Here is an 18,988-nt window from a genome sequence, read left to right as displayed (position 1 = left end):
CTTCACAGTGAGAGACTATAGTTCCTTGACTGCTCCCAAGTCTTGGCATACGAAGCAGAGGGGGCAAGACAAGGTAAACAATCTCTGATAAATTATCTCTGCGGTAATTATGTATTAATTATTTTGCGCTTCTCCTCATTGAAGGAAAGTTCAATGTGAAATGAGAGAAGCTAGAGTTGCTTTCCAAAATACTGCTAATACAACCAATAATAATTTCTTTCTAATGGCGGCCCGAGTATGCAGGCAACACACCACACGTGAGGTATTTACAGGATAGATGTATGATAATAAAGCTAATTGGAGCTGCATTCAAGGCAAACCAGAGGGAAAATATGCCATCAAAGGTTATTAATGCCAGTTCCTTTGTTTCTAATGTATATATATATATTGGGAGACACTGTGGTTCACTGGATTATCAATGGCAGTAAATAAATTACAATTGTGTTACCTGTATCAGTCATTTTTATTCATTCTATAAAATGATGGATAACAAAAATCCTCCCTTTGTACACAGCAATGTACACTTCTTGAAAATGGGTCAAAAGGAATTCTTTCACCTTGAGTACTTTGTGTGTCTTTAATTGCTTTCATTTGGCTAAAGCTATTTCCACAAAGATCTTTCACTTCACACTCACATCACATTTTTCATTCTGGGGCTTCAAAAGTTTTCCACATTATCATTAAACTTCATCGGAAAAATTTTCAATTGTATAATCCAACACAATTTACCTTCAAGCACATTATTAACAACCACTCTTTGATTAAAAATTGCTGTGTGACATTGTCAAATTACAAAATTATCATCGGCGGACTAGAAGTAACAGTAATACTTTATTTATTCTTTCATAAAATTCCAGGATACACTGGCTAATACATGAACCGAGGCAGTGAAAGAAATGAAGGTCAGTAATTAGGGCTGCCACCTTAAAATAGATCATATTAAGTTAAAAAAAAATCACACGTATTAAATATCCTGTGCCTAAATATGTACTTGTACAAGACTTGCAGTTGTCATGCATTTCTACCTTTCAACTGAAAATTATTATCTCAAGGAGTAAAAAATCAACCAAGTTTCCATTTTATCATTGCAAAATTATCTCGGGGTCATGATCAAAATAAATTTTTGGTTAATACATAGTCAGCTTTTCTGTCTTTCAGGGAATATAATGTCAATAAATTTACCCGATGGAATCATCCAATACGCTGACACTCCATAGTCCATACAATTATGTCAGTACACATAATACACCAGTGAGCCACTTGCTAAGTTCTTGGAATTCAATATGTCTTTTTATCATTTTTATCAACAATTAAGAACTGATCATGACAATTTTGTTTATTAAAGAGTCAATTCCTAAAATTTTTAGCACTGCAAGCTGACTCACCAAACTGCATTTCTAAGCACATTTTGGACACAGACTTAGGTGTAAAAATGGTATTGGTAGGGACATGCATTTGGTTAAGTTAAATTTTTTTGTTAGCTCAACTTCAGTCACTGACATGAGGTTTCCACTTTGACCAAAGGTTTTCCTTGCCTAGATTTACTGGGATTGGATCTGTACATTAAAAAACCTATATGATTTTTGGAGATTTCACTATATCTCCATTACTTATTTAACATAATCACATGTACTTACGTAATGATCCACAAATTATGGGTGTTGGTTTACACAAATACTCAGCCAAAGTTGCCTATTCTATTTATGGTGATGCAAACATACATTATATATATTTGAAGATACTCTTGTATAAGTGAATAAATTATCTTCCACTCTTATGGTGATAAAGAGAGGATTTTACACAGATGTACAAAAAATATTTTTCTGACATAGGTACTACATGCATTTAATTTTCACTATCTGAGACAGAATTTCGGACAAAATACAATAAGTTTTGAGGAGGTATCAGCCCAAATTTCTACCTTGTGTAGGTATGATACATATTGGTGTATGATGAAAGAGTTTAACAGAAGGAAACTCATGAAGTCAGAGGAACTAATCAGGATGGAAGGTTCATACTTGATTGACTTATTTGTAATGTAGTGAGGAGATATTAAATACGTTATTCCATTAAAGCAAAATACTTTGTCATGCCTCTCCTGCAGTAGTTTGCACAGCCAGTGCTAATAATACCGTAATTGATTATATACAACTTAAGCTTTCTGAAAAACTTGGAATTTCCAAAGTATTTCCGTTCATGTATACATGAATTTTCTGTGTTTAAAAAATTGAGTTCAACTATAAATAAAATTTCTTTACAGTAATTAAAATGTTGACAGTCTCTCACTTTCTGAAAAAGCATCTCTAAGGTCTCTTGACAACAAGAACTTACATATTAGAATGCTAGAATATATTTTGATCAAACACAGGTTTATTAACCAAAGACAGCTGCACCAAAAGAGTTTCTGGTTTTTACAATGGCTGGATGAGTAGGTAGACCCAGTGACGGAAAAATACCAACAAATAGGTACAATAACTACCTTTGTGATGGAGCAAAAGTGCCCCTTAACATAAACAATTTCATTAATAAATAAAATTAGGTAATATTTATACAGCACACAGATTCTAAAATTTAATTAACATAAAATTTCTATGGCATTACTAACGTAAAAATCTGCACTCCAACTCCTATTTACACTTTAGATTGCCTCCGTCTTTGGGGATAGGAACTCTCATAACTTGGTCCTCAAGTAGGTAATCCATATTCTACTTTCATTTGTAATGAATCAAGAGTATGAATATAACAACACTCATCACGTCACAAAACTAATGACTTTCCTTGCAACATTCACAATAACTTTCACATTAGAAACCCTGCATTAAACAAGTGAATGTCTGCAAGTTGATCATGGCAAGTTTCATTTAAGAGTTCTAGCAGTACAATAAAACCTTTAAGTTATACATACATGAATGATATATATATTTGGGTGTAGGTTACTTAAGCAGTATGCTCGATCTTTCTCATTGAGAATAGGTACACAAGTGCAAATTATGGATCCTTTTTCAAATAAATAACATGAAAATTCCACAGAGGAGACCTTCATGAGCAGTGTTGCACCACTCATTCATAATGTGATATTTTCAATGGAGGATAATTAATGATTATTTTCTGTCAATCCTCATTATTCCAATTTTAATATGAAATTAAACAATGAGAATATGCTGAAAGTGATCAATGTCCATTAATATTTGTTGTATCTGTTACTTTAATTATACTATAAGGGACATAATTTTAGTTTCAGGATTTATTATGATAGAAAATTTATTAAATATGGAAGACTTCACATTCATTGGTTAAAATATAAATTTGATCTATTGCTTTGATTAGTCTTGCACATGACGTAATCAGTAAAAGACAGCTGGGGAAAGGACTTGATTGTAGCTTAATAAAATTCAACTGCAGTAATCAGGACTTGGATATTCCATCCTCTCTCCGGCTGTTGCCAGTGATGCACACTTGACGGGAGATATGAGTGATGAAGAAGGGTGGAAAAAACTTTAGAGGATCTCTCGCATGCTTGCTGAGTTTGCATTTGCTTCCGGATACATTTCAGTGAACCCCTATTGCCATCACGTGTTGACAGATTCTACTAGTATCAACTTTGCCCTTTTCAAGAACTCTGCTAACTCTATTCAGTATCTTGATTTGATGAGTAAGTGCAACTGGCAACCACATCTTCAGTTAACGTATAATGCTGATCATTCAAAGAAGAACATGAAAAAGAAATGACAGGACTTTAAAAAAGGGAAACATCTCCAAAACTTGCACAAGAAATAGTGTATTTTAGGGCATTCAAAAGAAGAAATGCCAGCATGGGCAAACCTTAGATCAGATTTTGCTCTCAGATGCTTGCGAGCCACTCTTGATGGCTTAATGCAACAGAGGAAGTCATGGAGAACCAAATTCAGAATGTGTGACTTTTCATAGGATTAGTGTTGCAAGCAGTTGCTACTCCTACAGTGAGGGGAATTGTGGATGGCTTCGATGACCATTGAGAAACCAGACACAAGTTGGTGATCTCTCCAACTCAACTAGAATACAACAACAAGGGACACACAATTCAGCTGAAATGCAATGAAGATCCCCAAAGTGTGTGGCGTTCCAAATAAAAGGAACTGGCGGTACCAAATTTAGTAAAGAAGTACTTGACAAGAAACAGTGATAAGAGTCTCTGAACCTTAAGCTCATTTGAATTATTTTCAGTCCTAATCATTAACGTACTCGTACTTCATGATATTTTTAATCTTTCAAATATTCACTATGTACACATATGTACAACACCCAATGTGTCCTAACATTTATATGAAAACAACAGTATTTTACAACATCGAAATGTAGCAAAATTGGATCCTCATAATCATATCTATTTACACAGGGTACAATGATTTGTGGCAAGTAAGTATATTTTTGGTTTCACTTAAAATAGTTTCACTTGAATAAAAATATATTACAAATCACCCTTGGATTTCTATGATAAGTGAAACCATTAATTGCCAGTATCATCTACCAATAATCACAAACTGTAATTGTCTTTTCATCTCCTTTTACAGTTATCACATAAGCTCTTACTTTTGAGCTTGACTTGATTAATTAACAACACTACATGTACAACTGAATGTCATTGGAGAAAGTGACTCTCAAAATTATCAAGTTATTTTTCTCCAAAACTTTTGGAAGTCTGTCCTTCATTTATGAAGATGATTCCATTTGATGAATTAAGATTCCCTTCTTTACATGGAATGTGAGAGGTTTTGGAACTAAAATTCATCAATAATGTTCTTGCCTTCACTGAAGGAAAATGTTGATGAATTTCTACCTTCAAAAGTCAAACTGATTCACTATATTCATGCTTTCATGTCGTACTCCTACTTAGAAAAAACATTGATAAACTTTCAGATTGTATTCTGAAAAAATCCATTGCCTCTCGAGGCCAAGTACTAAATCACTTCATAACCACTGTTTTCAGAGTTGTGATTTGATGGCTGGCAGTGCCTATGAATGTTTGAGAATTGTCGCATCCTCAACTCAAGAACTTCCAGCTAAAGGAACTATGAATGCATTGATGAAACTTATGGTTCTACATGATTGTAGAAACCGAATGTCACAGCTGATATTTATCTATAAACACAAAACATGAACTGAGTTTCAGCACTATCATTGCACATGTTAACAAAAAAAAAACAAAGTTGCATTCACCGGGAAGTGTTCTACCTCAAGGGAATGGCCCCATTGGAGGTTGGCTTGGATGGATTTTCCAGCAACACAGCCCTCACTCACTTTTGATGGCATGCTGAGGCGTGGGCATTGAGGGCGGGCCAGTCGACGCACCCCCGAACGAGTGGTGACCGGAAGTCACCAGGGCGAGGGGGGCACCCATGGCAGGGGACAGTGGCGTTGCCATGGTGCCCAGGGAATTCTGGGGCGTCATGGATGCCATGGATGCAGCTGCCACGGCGGCTGCAGCTGCGTACAGGCCTGGAGTGGCGCCCCCTGACGAGCAGATGGGCGTGGGACTGCCCATCCCAGCCGTTGGAGGGTTTATCCGCTTCTCCTTCTGCCTCCTGAAACAGGGAATGTTCATTCAAAAACATGGCACCAATAGTGTCAAAAATAGGGATTCAAAATCTTTGATAAAACATAATTTTTTAAACATAGACCTAGATAAAGCCGTTAACTGGAGGCTACTGAATGCAGCTTAGGCTATCACATGGGCCTTTTAAACTGCAATAAGCAGTCTCCAAATGTGGCTAGCAAATTAAAAATAAGGAATTATGTCCCTTACCTGTTGCAAAACCAAACTCTTACAACTTCTTTCTCCATTGACAGAGTTTCCGCGAGGAGAGCTATTTCCTCCGAAGTGGGCTTTGGATTCTGCATGAATGACTTCTCCAAAGCTACCCTTACACTTGTTTCGATGGAAGTGCGTTTCTTTCGACGCCTTCCAATCGCCTCAGGTGTTGTCAAGGGATTGGTTAGAGAGTTTGGATTGTTTAATGAGTTGTCCGCATCCTCCAACCACTTTTGAAGCAATGGCTTCAGTTTGCACATGTTCTTGAAAGACAGATTTAGGGCTTCAAACCTTGAGATTGTAGTTTGGGAGAAGTCATTGCCATACAGTTTTCCCATTGCCAAGCCTACATCTCCCTGAGTGAAACCTGAAATGAAAATAAATATTTTTGAGCTTTTTATTACACACAGCATGGGACTTTGCATCCCTAATGGTATTGAGTAGGGATGGTCTGATCGGATACCTCGGATCCAAATATTTATTTATTTATTTATCACATCCCCCGTAAACAGCACATGACGGCCTTTTACAATGAGGGTTTCCAATATTAACAAATTACAACACAAACATCCATGCCTGGATAGGGATCACCTACCCAGGCGGGATTCGAACCCACGACCTACGGTTTGGCAGGCGAGGACTTTACCCCACCGCCACCGAGGCCGGCTGCCGATGAAGGACAATATCCACGGATATTGTCCTTCATCGGATCCAAAGTTGCGGAAGACATCGGATCTGGATTCGATATTTTAAATAATAGCTTCAGTGATGCAATGCCACGAAAGGGTGGAAAGAGTTCCCATTCTATCTTCGAATGTGCCGTCGCATGCGATTCTTGTCCTACTCATGAACCGTTTTGTTTGAAAGCTCTCGCAGGGTAACGTAGGAGAATTTCAGCCGTGGAAAATAAAAAAGGCAAAATACGACTGGCACATAGTGTGACTCTTCCCAAGAGATTGAACAATCATCGGGGGAATTTCAGCGTCAGGAATTTGAAAATGCATATTTGGATCCGAAAATATCCGATCCGAAAGATCCGGCTCCGAAAATCAAGGATCCAAATCTGGATCCGAAAAAATCCTAGAGCCATCCATCCCTAGTATTGAGCTAAAAAACCAAAAATGATCAAATAAAAATTTCTTTCAGATATTGGTATTTTTTAATTGAAATGGCTGCACTGTATTTTGGTATTTTGTTTGAGTCAAGGAGTGCCCAATCTTTTTTCATAAACTTACATATTGTAATGCCTTATCTGTGCATCCCAGTACAATGCGCTTACAGACCAAAATAAATGGGTACATATTTTTATACAGATACTCGACCCTTTTCTTCTGCAGAATCCAATACATTGGCTGGGGTTGCTCAGACTAAAAAGCCCAGGCAACCAATGCAGATTCTCCTCACTTCCATTTGAGAGAACCAATTTTTTAAAAACTTATAATTTAAAAGGGTAATTATTTCACATTGTTTAAATTTAGTAATACATAAGTGGCACTAAAATTTTTTCTCAGCACTGTAGCATGTATTCCTTCTATTAAAGTTTCCAAATTATTTTGAGAGGAAGTCATTTGTATTTCAGCTGTAGGGCCTGAAAATTTACTTCACCATCACCAAACTTCATCATACTCACAAAACTGTTGTTGAGCCCCAATTTATGACAGGGAATAGTTTCAAATGCATTACACTCAGGAACTATGTTATAAATGGGATTTGGTCATAAATGGGCTTCACACTGCTATGATCATAATTACTTCTATTTTATTTTAAAGTTATGATTTCCTATAACGTGTCATTCAAGTTTTACAAGAGACAATTTCAGCAATTATTGGCTCAAAGGCTTCTGTGTTTAGTGACTTCATACTCAGTGCATCCTAGTGAGAATTTCTCTACACAGTAGAGTGAATTTTTCTCAAGTTTCCACCTCGGTAATGATCTGCGTTATGGATGCTGTCACCTGCCATATATTCAAATGAGTTTGTAAAAGTTGCGACTCACAACACTGAAAGTAGGGCGATCCAAATTTAACAGGGAAATAACGTAAAAATTAAGGTTGAACTTAATATTAAAGACGACACAATCTACCCTATTCATAACTTTTCATTGCTATTTTTCACAATGGTAGATACGTACTATAATGTAAACACTGGAAATAAATGGATCCCTCTCCACTCATCACAGAATGTGTGGACATGAAAACTGATCAAAGAGAGAGCAAAGTGGCAGCACAAATCAAACTTCAATCGAACGGAAAGCAGTCTCCTCTATGCAGACCTCTTACAGGGTTCCCACTCCATCTAGATTTTAAAATTCACGGTTTCTTCCAAGTTTTCACTGCGTAAATGTCTTCAAATTCACGGTTTGTGGATAAACCATTTTAGGCAGAAATATTGACTACTTAACAATCATCGGCCGCACGTTCTCTACAAATTTAACAAATGCGACAGACACAGTGAATGCAAACGCAGCAATGAGAGTGCTCTCTCTCTCTCCTAAAGTCACATATCGTTTACAAAATTCAACTCCGGCTAAAGGTTGTGAGTGGGAAAATAGAGGGACTAGGGTGCCAGGGAAGTTAAGAAGTGTCTGAATTTTCGTAACTGTTAATGAACACTTTGGTTACCTGTCTTCCGGCTTTGGCACAGGCTTAAATACGACGTGTCATCATGGCACACGGACCAATAATTGCGCTTCGAATACACGTGTCCAGATAAATCCGTGGCCATGGCTGCGCGTGACTGATCTTGAAATATGATCGAAATATCCATTTTTCTTTTAATCGGTCAATAGTAGTTCTACCATCGTAAAATCAAGATTGAGAGATTTTTAAGGCTTTTGGACGAAATTCACGGCTTTTTCCAGGTTTTTCATGGTATACGAAATTCAGGGCTTATTCAGGTTTTAAGGTTTTCAAGGTTGAGTGGGAACCCTGTCTTAGCTAAAATCATCAATTCTCTCTCCCCAGTGCCAACTGCAAGCAGGCACTCAAATAAACTACATCATATAGCCGATTCCATCACACAAGAAACACAGAGTGCTTCTCGTCAAAACAAGCACTCACCCAGCTTGATTCTGCGCTGCTTGAACGTTTTGGCAAACTGTTCCAATTCCTCCAAGTCCGTCGTCTCCTCTGGAGGAGGCTCCAAGAGTCTTGACTGGGCACCCTTGATGTGGGGAGGTGCTTGCTGGCTCTGGTGCTGCTGTTGGGAGGTGCTGAGGGAGGGTGCCAGGTGATGGTGGTGGTGGTGGTGGCCGTGCAAGCCCTGCTGGTGATGGTGGTGACTGTGGTGGTGGTGATGATGGGAGGGGGGCGTCGGTGGCTGATGTGGTGTGCTTTGGTGCTGGCTTGGTGCTTGGTGCTGCTTCTGGAGCTGCTGCAACTGCTGGGCAGCCTGGGCGACGGCCTGCTGGACCTGTGTCGTGAAATAATAACATTGTTGTTGTAGTTACATTCTCACTCAATTGGATGCCAAGCTCACTCTAGTAAAGCATATCATGTGACTATTGCTCTATGTCATTTGATAGACTTTCGATTTAATTACATTTAGGCCATAAATTTTAGAACATATTGCGTACAAGGGTGCTCAGGATGGAATGATATTATTATCAACAATGCTTTTCACAATTAATTACATTAATGCAATGCATTTATTTTAGATAACAGGTCCACACTATTTGAGATAGTCATTAAACAAGGTGCCCCGTAAGTTTGTAGGTTTAGAGCTTAATGCCGCACATGAACATTCATTCACGCTACCAAAGCATAAAAAGGGTGATGATGCTCATGTTTTGACTAAGAACATGTGAACTCATTTTCCCCACCCTGAATGTCAAACATGCATTAAAAAAAAAAAAAACCAAATGCCTTAAGGCTGAGAGAAAAAAATCTCAACATGGTGACAAAGAGCATCAAAGAGAATAAAGAGTTAGCGCTATCATCACTAAACCTACTGGAAAATGAGAATTTGAACAGGATTCAAACTTTCAGTTTCATTTTGATGAATGATTCCATATAAATAGTGACTGTGCAGGAAAATAAGTTTGCTTAGTATTAATGGGATATTAGTTTTAATTTTATATTTTTGTTCTGATTGACAGAAAGCCTTAATTTTTCTGGAAACATTTTGTTTTTGGCAAATCTTTATACAAACTTTATTGGGAAAATATCTTTTAATGGAAATTTCCACCACTGTGCCAGCACAATTTTAGTTTTTATATCAATCCCTCCCATTTCTTTGACCATGTGAATAAAGTACTGAGTAAATACCTAATCATGTAATATTCAAATTAGTTACTTAGGTACATACTTTTTAAAATTTCAAATCTTGTAGACCATTGCTACGCACAATTTTGTTATTTGTTCAGCATTTTCAGTCTTATTTTTAAACACCACATGTTTTACCAAAGGAAAATCTATGTACATATTTAATATCTCATGCAATAATGAACTGTCAGTGTGGTTAGGGCAAATTCATACCAAAAAAATTAGCATTTCCACAAATAATAAAATACACAAGAGCAATAAAAAGCGAAATATGCAACATTCATTGTGCAATACAGATTTTCAGGTTCTGTGTTCCTACCACCAAAAACCATGCCAATTATTATTACAAGCAGAATAAAAAAGTTGTCAATGACAAGATGAAAAGCAGAGGACATTAAAGGCAGGTAATAATAAATATTCTTGTATTTCCAGTTTATATGATGGCAATCTAACAATTAATTAACAAGATATAATATTTCAGCTTGAGTGCCTCAATTTTTTCCAACGGCAGGAATGCATAAAGCTTTTAAATTAAATGCTGGATATAGGCCCTCAAATAATTTTATTTTTAAGGTATGGGTTTTGAATGTTTCTGATTATGTTTTCTTTATCACGAATAAAGTAGTCTGTATGTTTTTTTTGTGGAGCTCAACTGGAAATTGTGGTTTACTTAATTTTATCCAGCAACCAATATCAGAAATTTTGGACTGAATAACTTTAATTACATGCTGATGATTTAAAAAAAAACCGCAGCAGGGGAAAAATATTTTATGAGATTAGGTACCGAATAGATAGAATTTTTAAGAAAAAAATTATCATCAGCAGAGGTTGATACTAAATCTGTTTTGCTGATGGTATTGCTCTGCATGTGAGAAGAAATTAACATTTGTGACGAGTTCATTTTTAAATACCTTTTTGAGAAGTGCCATGCATATAATAATGAAATTTAGAATTGATATAAGAGAAAACATGGAAAGAATAAGATCTCAAATACAGTAATTCCTCCAACTACAAAGGTAACTATACCTGAGTTGTAATTTTATACAAGCAAGTTATGTATATTAGTACATTCTAAAATTCAATTCAGGAGACGGAGGGTAAAGACAACTTATATCTTTCCCATATTAAAAGAAAGCTACACATAATTCTTTACAAGATATTATTAATTTTTTTTAAATGTCTGGGAATCAACGGATTGGTGAAGTATTAAATGTGAGTGGTCGGAGGAATCACTACATATTTGTTTTAGACTACTTCAGTTAACATCACAAATAATTGTTACACATCTCTGACATAAATCAGGGACTTACTGCAAATTACACAACAAACATTAAACATTCTAAATGCATTCAAGCAATCAAGATAGCAGTCCTCAATTACCTGGACTGCCTGATCATGAGTCTGTGATACTACAACACCTCGCGATTGAAGATTTTGCCGTGAAATTCCTTGTTGCATTAATCCCTGAAAATGCCTTGGAATTACACACTGGAACTGCCCACATAGATATCAGTAAAAACACACTAAATCCCTCCATAATCAAGCAAGAAGACACATTGCATGCCAAATGAAATTTTAATCCAGCACAGGCCCTCGTATCAGGAAAATGGCTATGAAATTAAACACTATAACCTCTGATTAGGTCCGTAGTGGTCAAATCTTTTATGATTGTATTAAAAATCGTATGCATAGAGTGATGGATCATTTTTCAAGCCAATTGCCCACTTAATCAGTAAGAACAAATTCTCAAGAAACTTGACAGCTCATTAATATATGGAATCATTGCCTTCAAAAAAGCTTCATTAACCCCTCAAGCATGACTGCAAGTGGGAGCATCCAATCAGTGAGAATTTGAGTCATGCCTTTCTCTCCCCACTCATATTATGCAGTATTTTGGGTTACAGTTTTTCTTGTACTTGGTTGATTACTTTAACTAAAAAGTAGAAACCTTACGTGCTTTTTTATGAGAACGTTTCTTATTTTCCAGAGCATTTGAAAGTCACAAAAGCCAATTAACCATGAGCACTGGTTAACTCACTACATTCACATTTCATTCATATTTATAGACACATATACGACCAATGACAAGTTGACACACACCTGATTCTGTAGGAAGAGCTGCGCTTGATGTGGCAGCTGAGCACTGGCACCAGGTTGAAATAATACAAACTGCTGAAGTTGCTGCTGAAGCTGTTGGTGCTGTTGAAGAGCCTGCAAAAATTTCGTACAGTTGTATAATCTAGGAGGAGACTACAAACAAAATTGTGACTTAGAGCTTTGAAAATGGTTGGTGTGCTTACATATGAATGCAGTGAAATAACTGCTATGCCAAATATCATAATTATCAGGCATAAAACTGGACTTTAAATTTTATGGAAACCTCGTATAAGGTATTAGCTGAAGAATGGAATACTTTCAAAGATACTACTCACCTGGATGTCCTGGGGACTGAGACCAGAGAGATTGTGCACTGGGATTTGTCCTGCGGCTGCAGCCGCAGCCAAGTGGTTCTGGAGCAGAATCTGTTGACCTTGGGCTCCCAGGCTCATCAACTGCAATGAGGAAGCAAAGCATCTTGCATTTATGCTGATAGGTAATTTTCATAAGTTTTCAAAATGTTTCATATCAACTATTTTACGTATGCACGCAGACTCTCAGGAAATATGTTTTTGAATTCACTATGACACCAGCAATTTATCAGGAAACCCTTAGAAGACAAACTCTGAGTTAGGTGAAATATTCCTGCATAATGTGTTTTTTTCCACAGCTAATACTGTGCTTCATTCACTAATTCCATGCTTCCATTAATTTAGACAGTGTAACTGGCCACTTCAAGATATTCAAATGATTAACCAGTTTTATAATTGAATGTAGGTATTGCTAGCAGCTATAAGTTTTATCAAAAATAAGATTAAGGAAACATGGAGGTGTGGCTATCCATTATAAAACACAAATATGCAGAGCTCTAATAAAATTGAACCTTACCCATTGATTTTCCATCCTCTTGGTAAAATATAATATTTGTACCAGGCAAGATATATTTATTATATACTTACCCACAAAACTATTGAACTTAGATAAGTACTGAATGGAGGTAAAAGATGTCATTCTTATTTAAGGCATGTAAAATAATAATTATTTGAACATGATTATATTCAGTTACCATTAGCCGAATCCTTTGTTCTGTCACCTTTGCACCAATTCATTGGTTAGCCCCACAAGTCAATTAGCAGGAGGACATTTTGCCCCACGTCCCCCTTCCTAAAATCATTGCGACATTCTTCAGAGGGGAAAAGGAGGGAGCCCCCAATATAAAAAAAATGCCTCTTTAATTGGGTCCACCTGGAGCTTTCACAGTTTTGTTTCCCTTGAATCACACGATTGCACGGACATGAGAGTGCAGGATTTCCAATACAAAACCTGCACTCTTAGCAACCATCGTCGCCTGAATCGAGGACATGCTCAAAGATTGAATGGGTCCGTTGTCATGCAATCTCAGCGCTTTGCTTTTTGTGGAATGAAAAGGAAACAGGGTTACACAAAAATGAAAAAAAAACATTCAGTTAGTCTTTAAAAACTTTGTGATTTTTCCATGGTGTAAAAATCTAATAATCACAACACAAATATCAGAAAGAGCCACACTATATTGTTCAATGGCTAATAGGTCCTACTGGGAATAAGAATGAAACTAGGATAACACAAATGACAAGAAAAAGAATACTAGATAAGATGGTAACAATATCACAAGGTTTCCAGTACTTTAGGTCTGAATCACATGACAAGTCCATGGATACTTGCTCTAATACTTGGATTGTGCATCGTAAATTGTCTTCACATGTTCAGGCATTTCCTGGCTGCTCATATGTATGGGAAGGAAGAATTATGAGGCTGCCCTCAACTGAGTATGTTCTCACCTGGTTGAGGGAGACGTGGCCCGCCTGAATGGCTGCTAGCGCTGCCTGCACGCTTGCCGCACTTCCACTACCCGTGTCACCACGCCCACCGCTGCTGGTCGTGCTACCGCTGCTGTTGAGCTGGCCATTGGGCGTGGGAGAGCTGCTTCCTTGGGGAGAGCAGGCTGAACCGTTGTGCCTCTGCGACACCTGTAATCATTAGGGAAAATTGAGAGAATTGAGAGGATAGTCTGGTGAAGAGCCTGAAGATACCATGTACGTCCTAGAGAAACCCGGGATGCACAAAAAATATTTTTATGCTGAATCACAGTGTTAAATTTTCTCTGTCTTCATGATAGAGAAACTCCACTGAATTATTCCAGAAACCATTAAATTTACGTATCAAGAGCTTCCTATCTGGTTTTATTTCAAACCTGTGAAGTGGACGGTAGTGAAATTCACACTAATTGTCATGGGCAAAAATTTACCTGGACAGAATATGAAACAACAGGATTAAGCTTTTTGGGTCACTGCACAGACCACTATGCTATCCAGGGTCTAAAAATAAAAGGTCCATGGTTTGATTCCCGGTCCAGGAAAATTTTTCCCATGGCAATTAATTTGAAAGAACTTTCTAGATTTTACATTCATTCTAGATTCACTTACAGAAAGTGGCAGAAGGGAAGGCGGACATAGGCGGATTTGGGGGGAAGTCCCCCCCAAATCCACCAATGTCAGGAGCTATTTTGCCATATCACGTCCATGCATTCTCGCATTAGTTCTAGCAATTGATCGCTTTACACGACACAATTTTGACAGCGCCTTCGCACACACGCCATACTGTGCAAGTAGCACGTGAACAGGCCTTTCAAGTGTTTCGGGCGGGTACTCACCAGGTTCAGGGCTCCTCCACCGGCGGCGCGCTCGTCTCCTGAGTCGCACGATGACTCATCTTCCTCGTCGCCGTGGTGATGGTCGTCGGGTGCGGGGTGCGGGTCCGAGGCGCGACTCGACGACGACGGGGAGCCGCTCCGCGCGCTGCTCCTGCTGCTGCCGCTCCCCTGGCTCGGGCTGCCGCACCCGACACGCGCCGCGCCCTCGTCATCCGCGATCTCTCCACCGCCGTTCATGGGCTCTGCAATCGCAACGAGAACGAGAGAATGTAAAGGCAAGGATTTCATACAGAGGCGTAGTAGCCATAGTAGAGTTTCGTATCTATATTTTTCTCCCGAACAGTAGTTGCAAACGAATTTATTATTTACCGCAGCGGTACCGACTTACAAAAAACATTGGGGGGGGGCCCAAACCGGGTATCTTGCCCCGTGACATTTTGTAAGTAGTAAGTTTTAAGTTTTTTTAAGCATTTTAGAAGAGACATATGATCAAAATTAGAACCCTGATAACTCGAATCTCGATATCTGGACACTCCGGGGAAAATCGACAAGCCTGACACATTTTTTCCTCACACCCATAACGAATGTTTGAGGGGGCTCGGGCCCCCTCAAGCCCCATGGAGTCGGCGCCACTGTCTGCAGGATATTTAGAGATTTTAATACGTAATGTGCGTACGGTTACTGATATTCTTCAAGTGCCTTAAATATCTTCTAAAAATTTCTTAGTCAGCCGTAGTTGGGTTTTGGGTTTGGAAAAACCGATAGCTGAGTTGAGGGTTTTGAACTAATATTACCAAAATAATCGAAAAAACTTTATTTGCCAAATAAATCTTTTAGAAATTCATCATTTTTCAAGATTTTGTTTCCTTTTATGAAGCAAAGTAACTGACTTATTATATTTCGGGGGGTTCCGGAACCCTTATACCCCCCTCGCTACGCCACTGATTTCAATAATTATAATATATCCATTCCACGGGCCGAAGCCATTTTACAGTATTACAATTGTATTATATTGTACAATTATCACAATGCACAACAATTGACTTATAAATAGGTACATCATTAACAGAGCAAAGATACATATTAACACTTTCTAATTCAGAGCTGCATCTGGAAGATGCTAAATTTGAAGCCTTCTCATTTGAAAATATGAAAATTTTCTACTCAATCATAATTGTTGTGGCAGCTACATATTTCGTCAATAAACTTTACAGCACAAAAGAACACGTAGTTCAAAATTTTCCTCAATGGAGCTGAAAATAAGTAGGTACATTTTTGATGTCACTAATGTTAGAAGCAACATTGGGTAATAATGGATTAAGAAGCATGATTCAAATAGGAATATATATTTGAAACATATATGGAGAATTTGATATAGAAAAAAATGTATGAGAGGAAAAAAAAAATTAAAAAAAAATAATTAAAATTGAAGTATTTAACACTTATTGGTAATGTACACTGAAATTATGTACTATTAAAGATATAAAACGGAGCAATACAGGTTGGGCACAACAAACGGTTCACAAAGAAATTTTTAAAAGATAGTTTAGGCACTTGAATGATATCAGCATGCATTATTAAAATCTCTAACTATCCTGTAGAATGGCAAATAATAAATTCAATTACTGCGGCAAATAATGAATTCAATTCAACTACTGCGAGGGGAGAAAAAAAATAGATTCTGAGATCTTGAGTGCAATGAGGGAACTTTTAAATAAGTTAAATTTAATAAATCTGAATATTGAACTAGGTTATTAAACAAGGCAAACAAGAACAATAAACCTAGTCGTTTTCTCCTGTTATATAATGAATTAAGATTAAGTAAATGAAACAATTCTGCTACTGATCCTCTCTTTTTTCCAATGCAAAAAAATAAAACCAACTGTTCTTACAAATTAATTCTAAACACCCTCAATAGTAGCTTCATATTTCAAGCAGTATGGGATCCATACTGCTTGCAGTATGAAGTTGCAATTGATCACAGACACACTCAGACAGATCCAGGTGAGAGAAGAACTCGACGCCAATATTATAGATTTCACATGAGGGCAATAGATGTTATAAAGAGATAAATAAATGGCTGAAAACCGCAATACCTTTGATAATGTGCGCATTCAATTGGGAGTGAGCGCTCAGAGCGCTGCCACAACAGTTGTAGCATTTCCCGCTAAATACGACTGATAAAAAAGTAGAAACTTCGTGCGATCGTTCGGAAAATTCTCGGAGCGGTCTTTTCGGCCGCTAATTGCCTGAACACTCGTCGCTGATTGGTGGGTGCTCACATACTAGATCTATAGGTGGCCAATAGTGTGTCACTTGACGGTTCAAAATATACTGCGTAGTGCCTGCTCAACTTTTTCATTAACTAAAGGAGTCTGAGTGTATGCTAAGTAGCGGTTTCGCTCCCGTTGTTGTGGAATGTTCGAACAGAAAAGCACATGAATGGACCAAGCAGAGCAGTGGCCTAGCCAGGAATTTCGTTCGGGGGGGTCCAAAACCTTGGGGGACCGAAAGAAAACTTTAGGAAACTTTGGGTACTAAGCAGAGGGTTTTTAACTAATTTTAACAGTTTTCATAATCGAAAAAACTAAATTTTTCACAGAAACCTTTCACGAATTCATGATTTTTCAATATTTTGTTTTCTTTTGTGATAAAGCAAAGTCATTGTGTTTTTAAAATTTGGGGGGGGGGAGGAGGGTCCAGACCCCCCGGACCTCTCCCCTCGCTACGCCACTGCCATGCAACAATCAACAATCAAACATCATTCAGACAACACAGTCAGCGTTAACACGTGATATCTGTGCAATATCCATGTAAATCCACTTAATACTGTGTGGATAACTATTAAATGTCCAAAGGACCCACCGAACAACGTTGCTGCGATGTCCAACAGTGGAATAAATATCGCCTGCTGCTTGGTATGGGAATCGTAAAGGCATTCATTACGGAATATCCGGCTCGACGGAAGCAAGAGTCGGAAACGGAAATGTCAACGCCTGCGAATGGAGTCAGTGGAGAATCCGAACCGCTCCTTCGCGCCTCAGACCACGAGTCGCCATTTTGAGCGAAACCCAAAATGTCCAATTTTCATCATCAACATTTGCTGTAGATGATCTTCAAACAACCACCACTCCTTCACAATTTTTCTGTCTCTAGCTACTGATTTATGGGTTCTACCTGTCAGGGGCGCAGCTTGGAATTAAGGCTGGGGGGGGGGTTTAGGTGTAACTAATACAAGTATGTGTGGGGGTATGGAATACCCACCAGGACAAACGGGAGGTAAGATATTAATATATTGCGGAATTTTATGATAATTGATTCAAAATGGTGAGATTTACAGTTTTCTGAGGGATATTTTATTGATCCTTACGCTATTCTATAAGTAATATCAATCCCATCGAGTAAAATGGATTTAACTTAAAAATTTCTCTGAGCTCTGGGGGGTTTTTATCCCCCTAAACCCTCCCCCCTCGCTGCGCCACTGCTACCTGTCGCCACGATTATTTGGGCGACAATCAGTTCGGCTTCATTGAAGGAAAGTCAAGACACGGTAAGATATCGGTAATAGGACCCTTGTGGATAGGAACCTAAAATATAAGCAGGACGTGTACGTTTGCTTCGTATTTTAAGAAGGCATTTGATGGAGTTAACTCGGACAAGTTGATGGGCATACTTAAAAAAATAAGCGAAGATTAGAGGGACTCATTTGTAATCTGTGTGGGGTCCAGACTGACCAAGTGAGGGTAGTGGACGAAGAATCTGGGTGGGCAGACATCGGCCGTGGAGTGAGGCAAGGCTGTCCACTATTTTTAAGTGTTATTAATAAGAAATTAAAATATCGAGGCTCCTTGAAGCTCTAAAAACAAAACTAACTCAATGATAACCATATTAAAAAAATTTTGTCTATTTTTGAAGCGTCACTAGTCCCTGTGCTCCCCGACCTAAATACGCCGATGGGAAGAAGGTTTGAAGGGAAGGAGTGCTGAGTAATTAGGGGATGTTAAAGTTAAGTGTTGGAGGGAAGAGAGGGAGGGAAGAGAGGGAGGGAAGGAAGCGAATAAGATTTACAGGTAGAATGTACGGGCCTTATCACGAAATAAAGGATGAGGCCCTGTTTGGGAGACAGGCTAACTAACACGCTAAAAAATCCACA

At 38.1% G+C, this 18,988-nt stretch overlaps 1 protein-coding gene across 3 annotated transcripts in view; it reads right to left on the bottom strand.

Annotated features, from left to right (window-relative positions):
• Positions 1-445: 445 nt before the first annotated feature.
• Positions 446-18,988, bottom strand: part of LOC124157971 (POU domain, class 2, transcription factor 2-like) — a 201,450-nt gene continuing 182,907 nt past the window's right edge. For 2 of the 3 annotated variants that reach the window (XM_046533099.1, XM_046533101.1), the window contains 9 exons: positions 14,836-15,077; positions 13,964-14,152; positions 12,482-12,601; positions 12,150-12,260; positions 11,430-11,513; positions 8,847-9,198; positions 5,783-6,155; positions 5,278-5,561; positions 446-4,031 (listed from right to left, as the gene is read on the bottom strand). In XM_046533099.1, the coding sequence (XP_046389055.1) occupies positions 3,955-4,031; positions 5,278-5,561; positions 5,783-6,155; positions 8,847-9,198; positions 11,430-11,513; positions 12,150-12,260; positions 12,482-12,601; positions 13,964-14,152; positions 14,836-15,077 (1,832 nt within the window). In that variant the 3' untranslated portion in view covers positions 446-3,954. The remainder of the gene's footprint in view (positions 4,032-5,277; positions 5,562-5,782; positions 6,156-8,846; positions 9,199-11,429; positions 11,514-12,149; positions 12,261-12,481; positions 12,602-13,963; positions 14,153-14,835; positions 15,078-18,988) is intronic. The other variant, XM_046533100.1, reaches the window with a different exon arrangement.

This window comes from Ischnura elegans, chromosome 4 (genome assembly GCF_921293095.1).
Source record: "Ischnura elegans chromosome 4, ioIscEleg1.1, whole genome shotgun sequence".
In the NCBI taxonomy this organism is placed as follows: Eukaryota; Metazoa; Arthropoda; class Insecta; order Odonata; family Coenagrionidae; genus Ischnura; species Ischnura elegans.
Note: the sequence above shows the minus strand (reverse complement) of the source record. Positions and strands in the feature narration are given on the sequence as shown.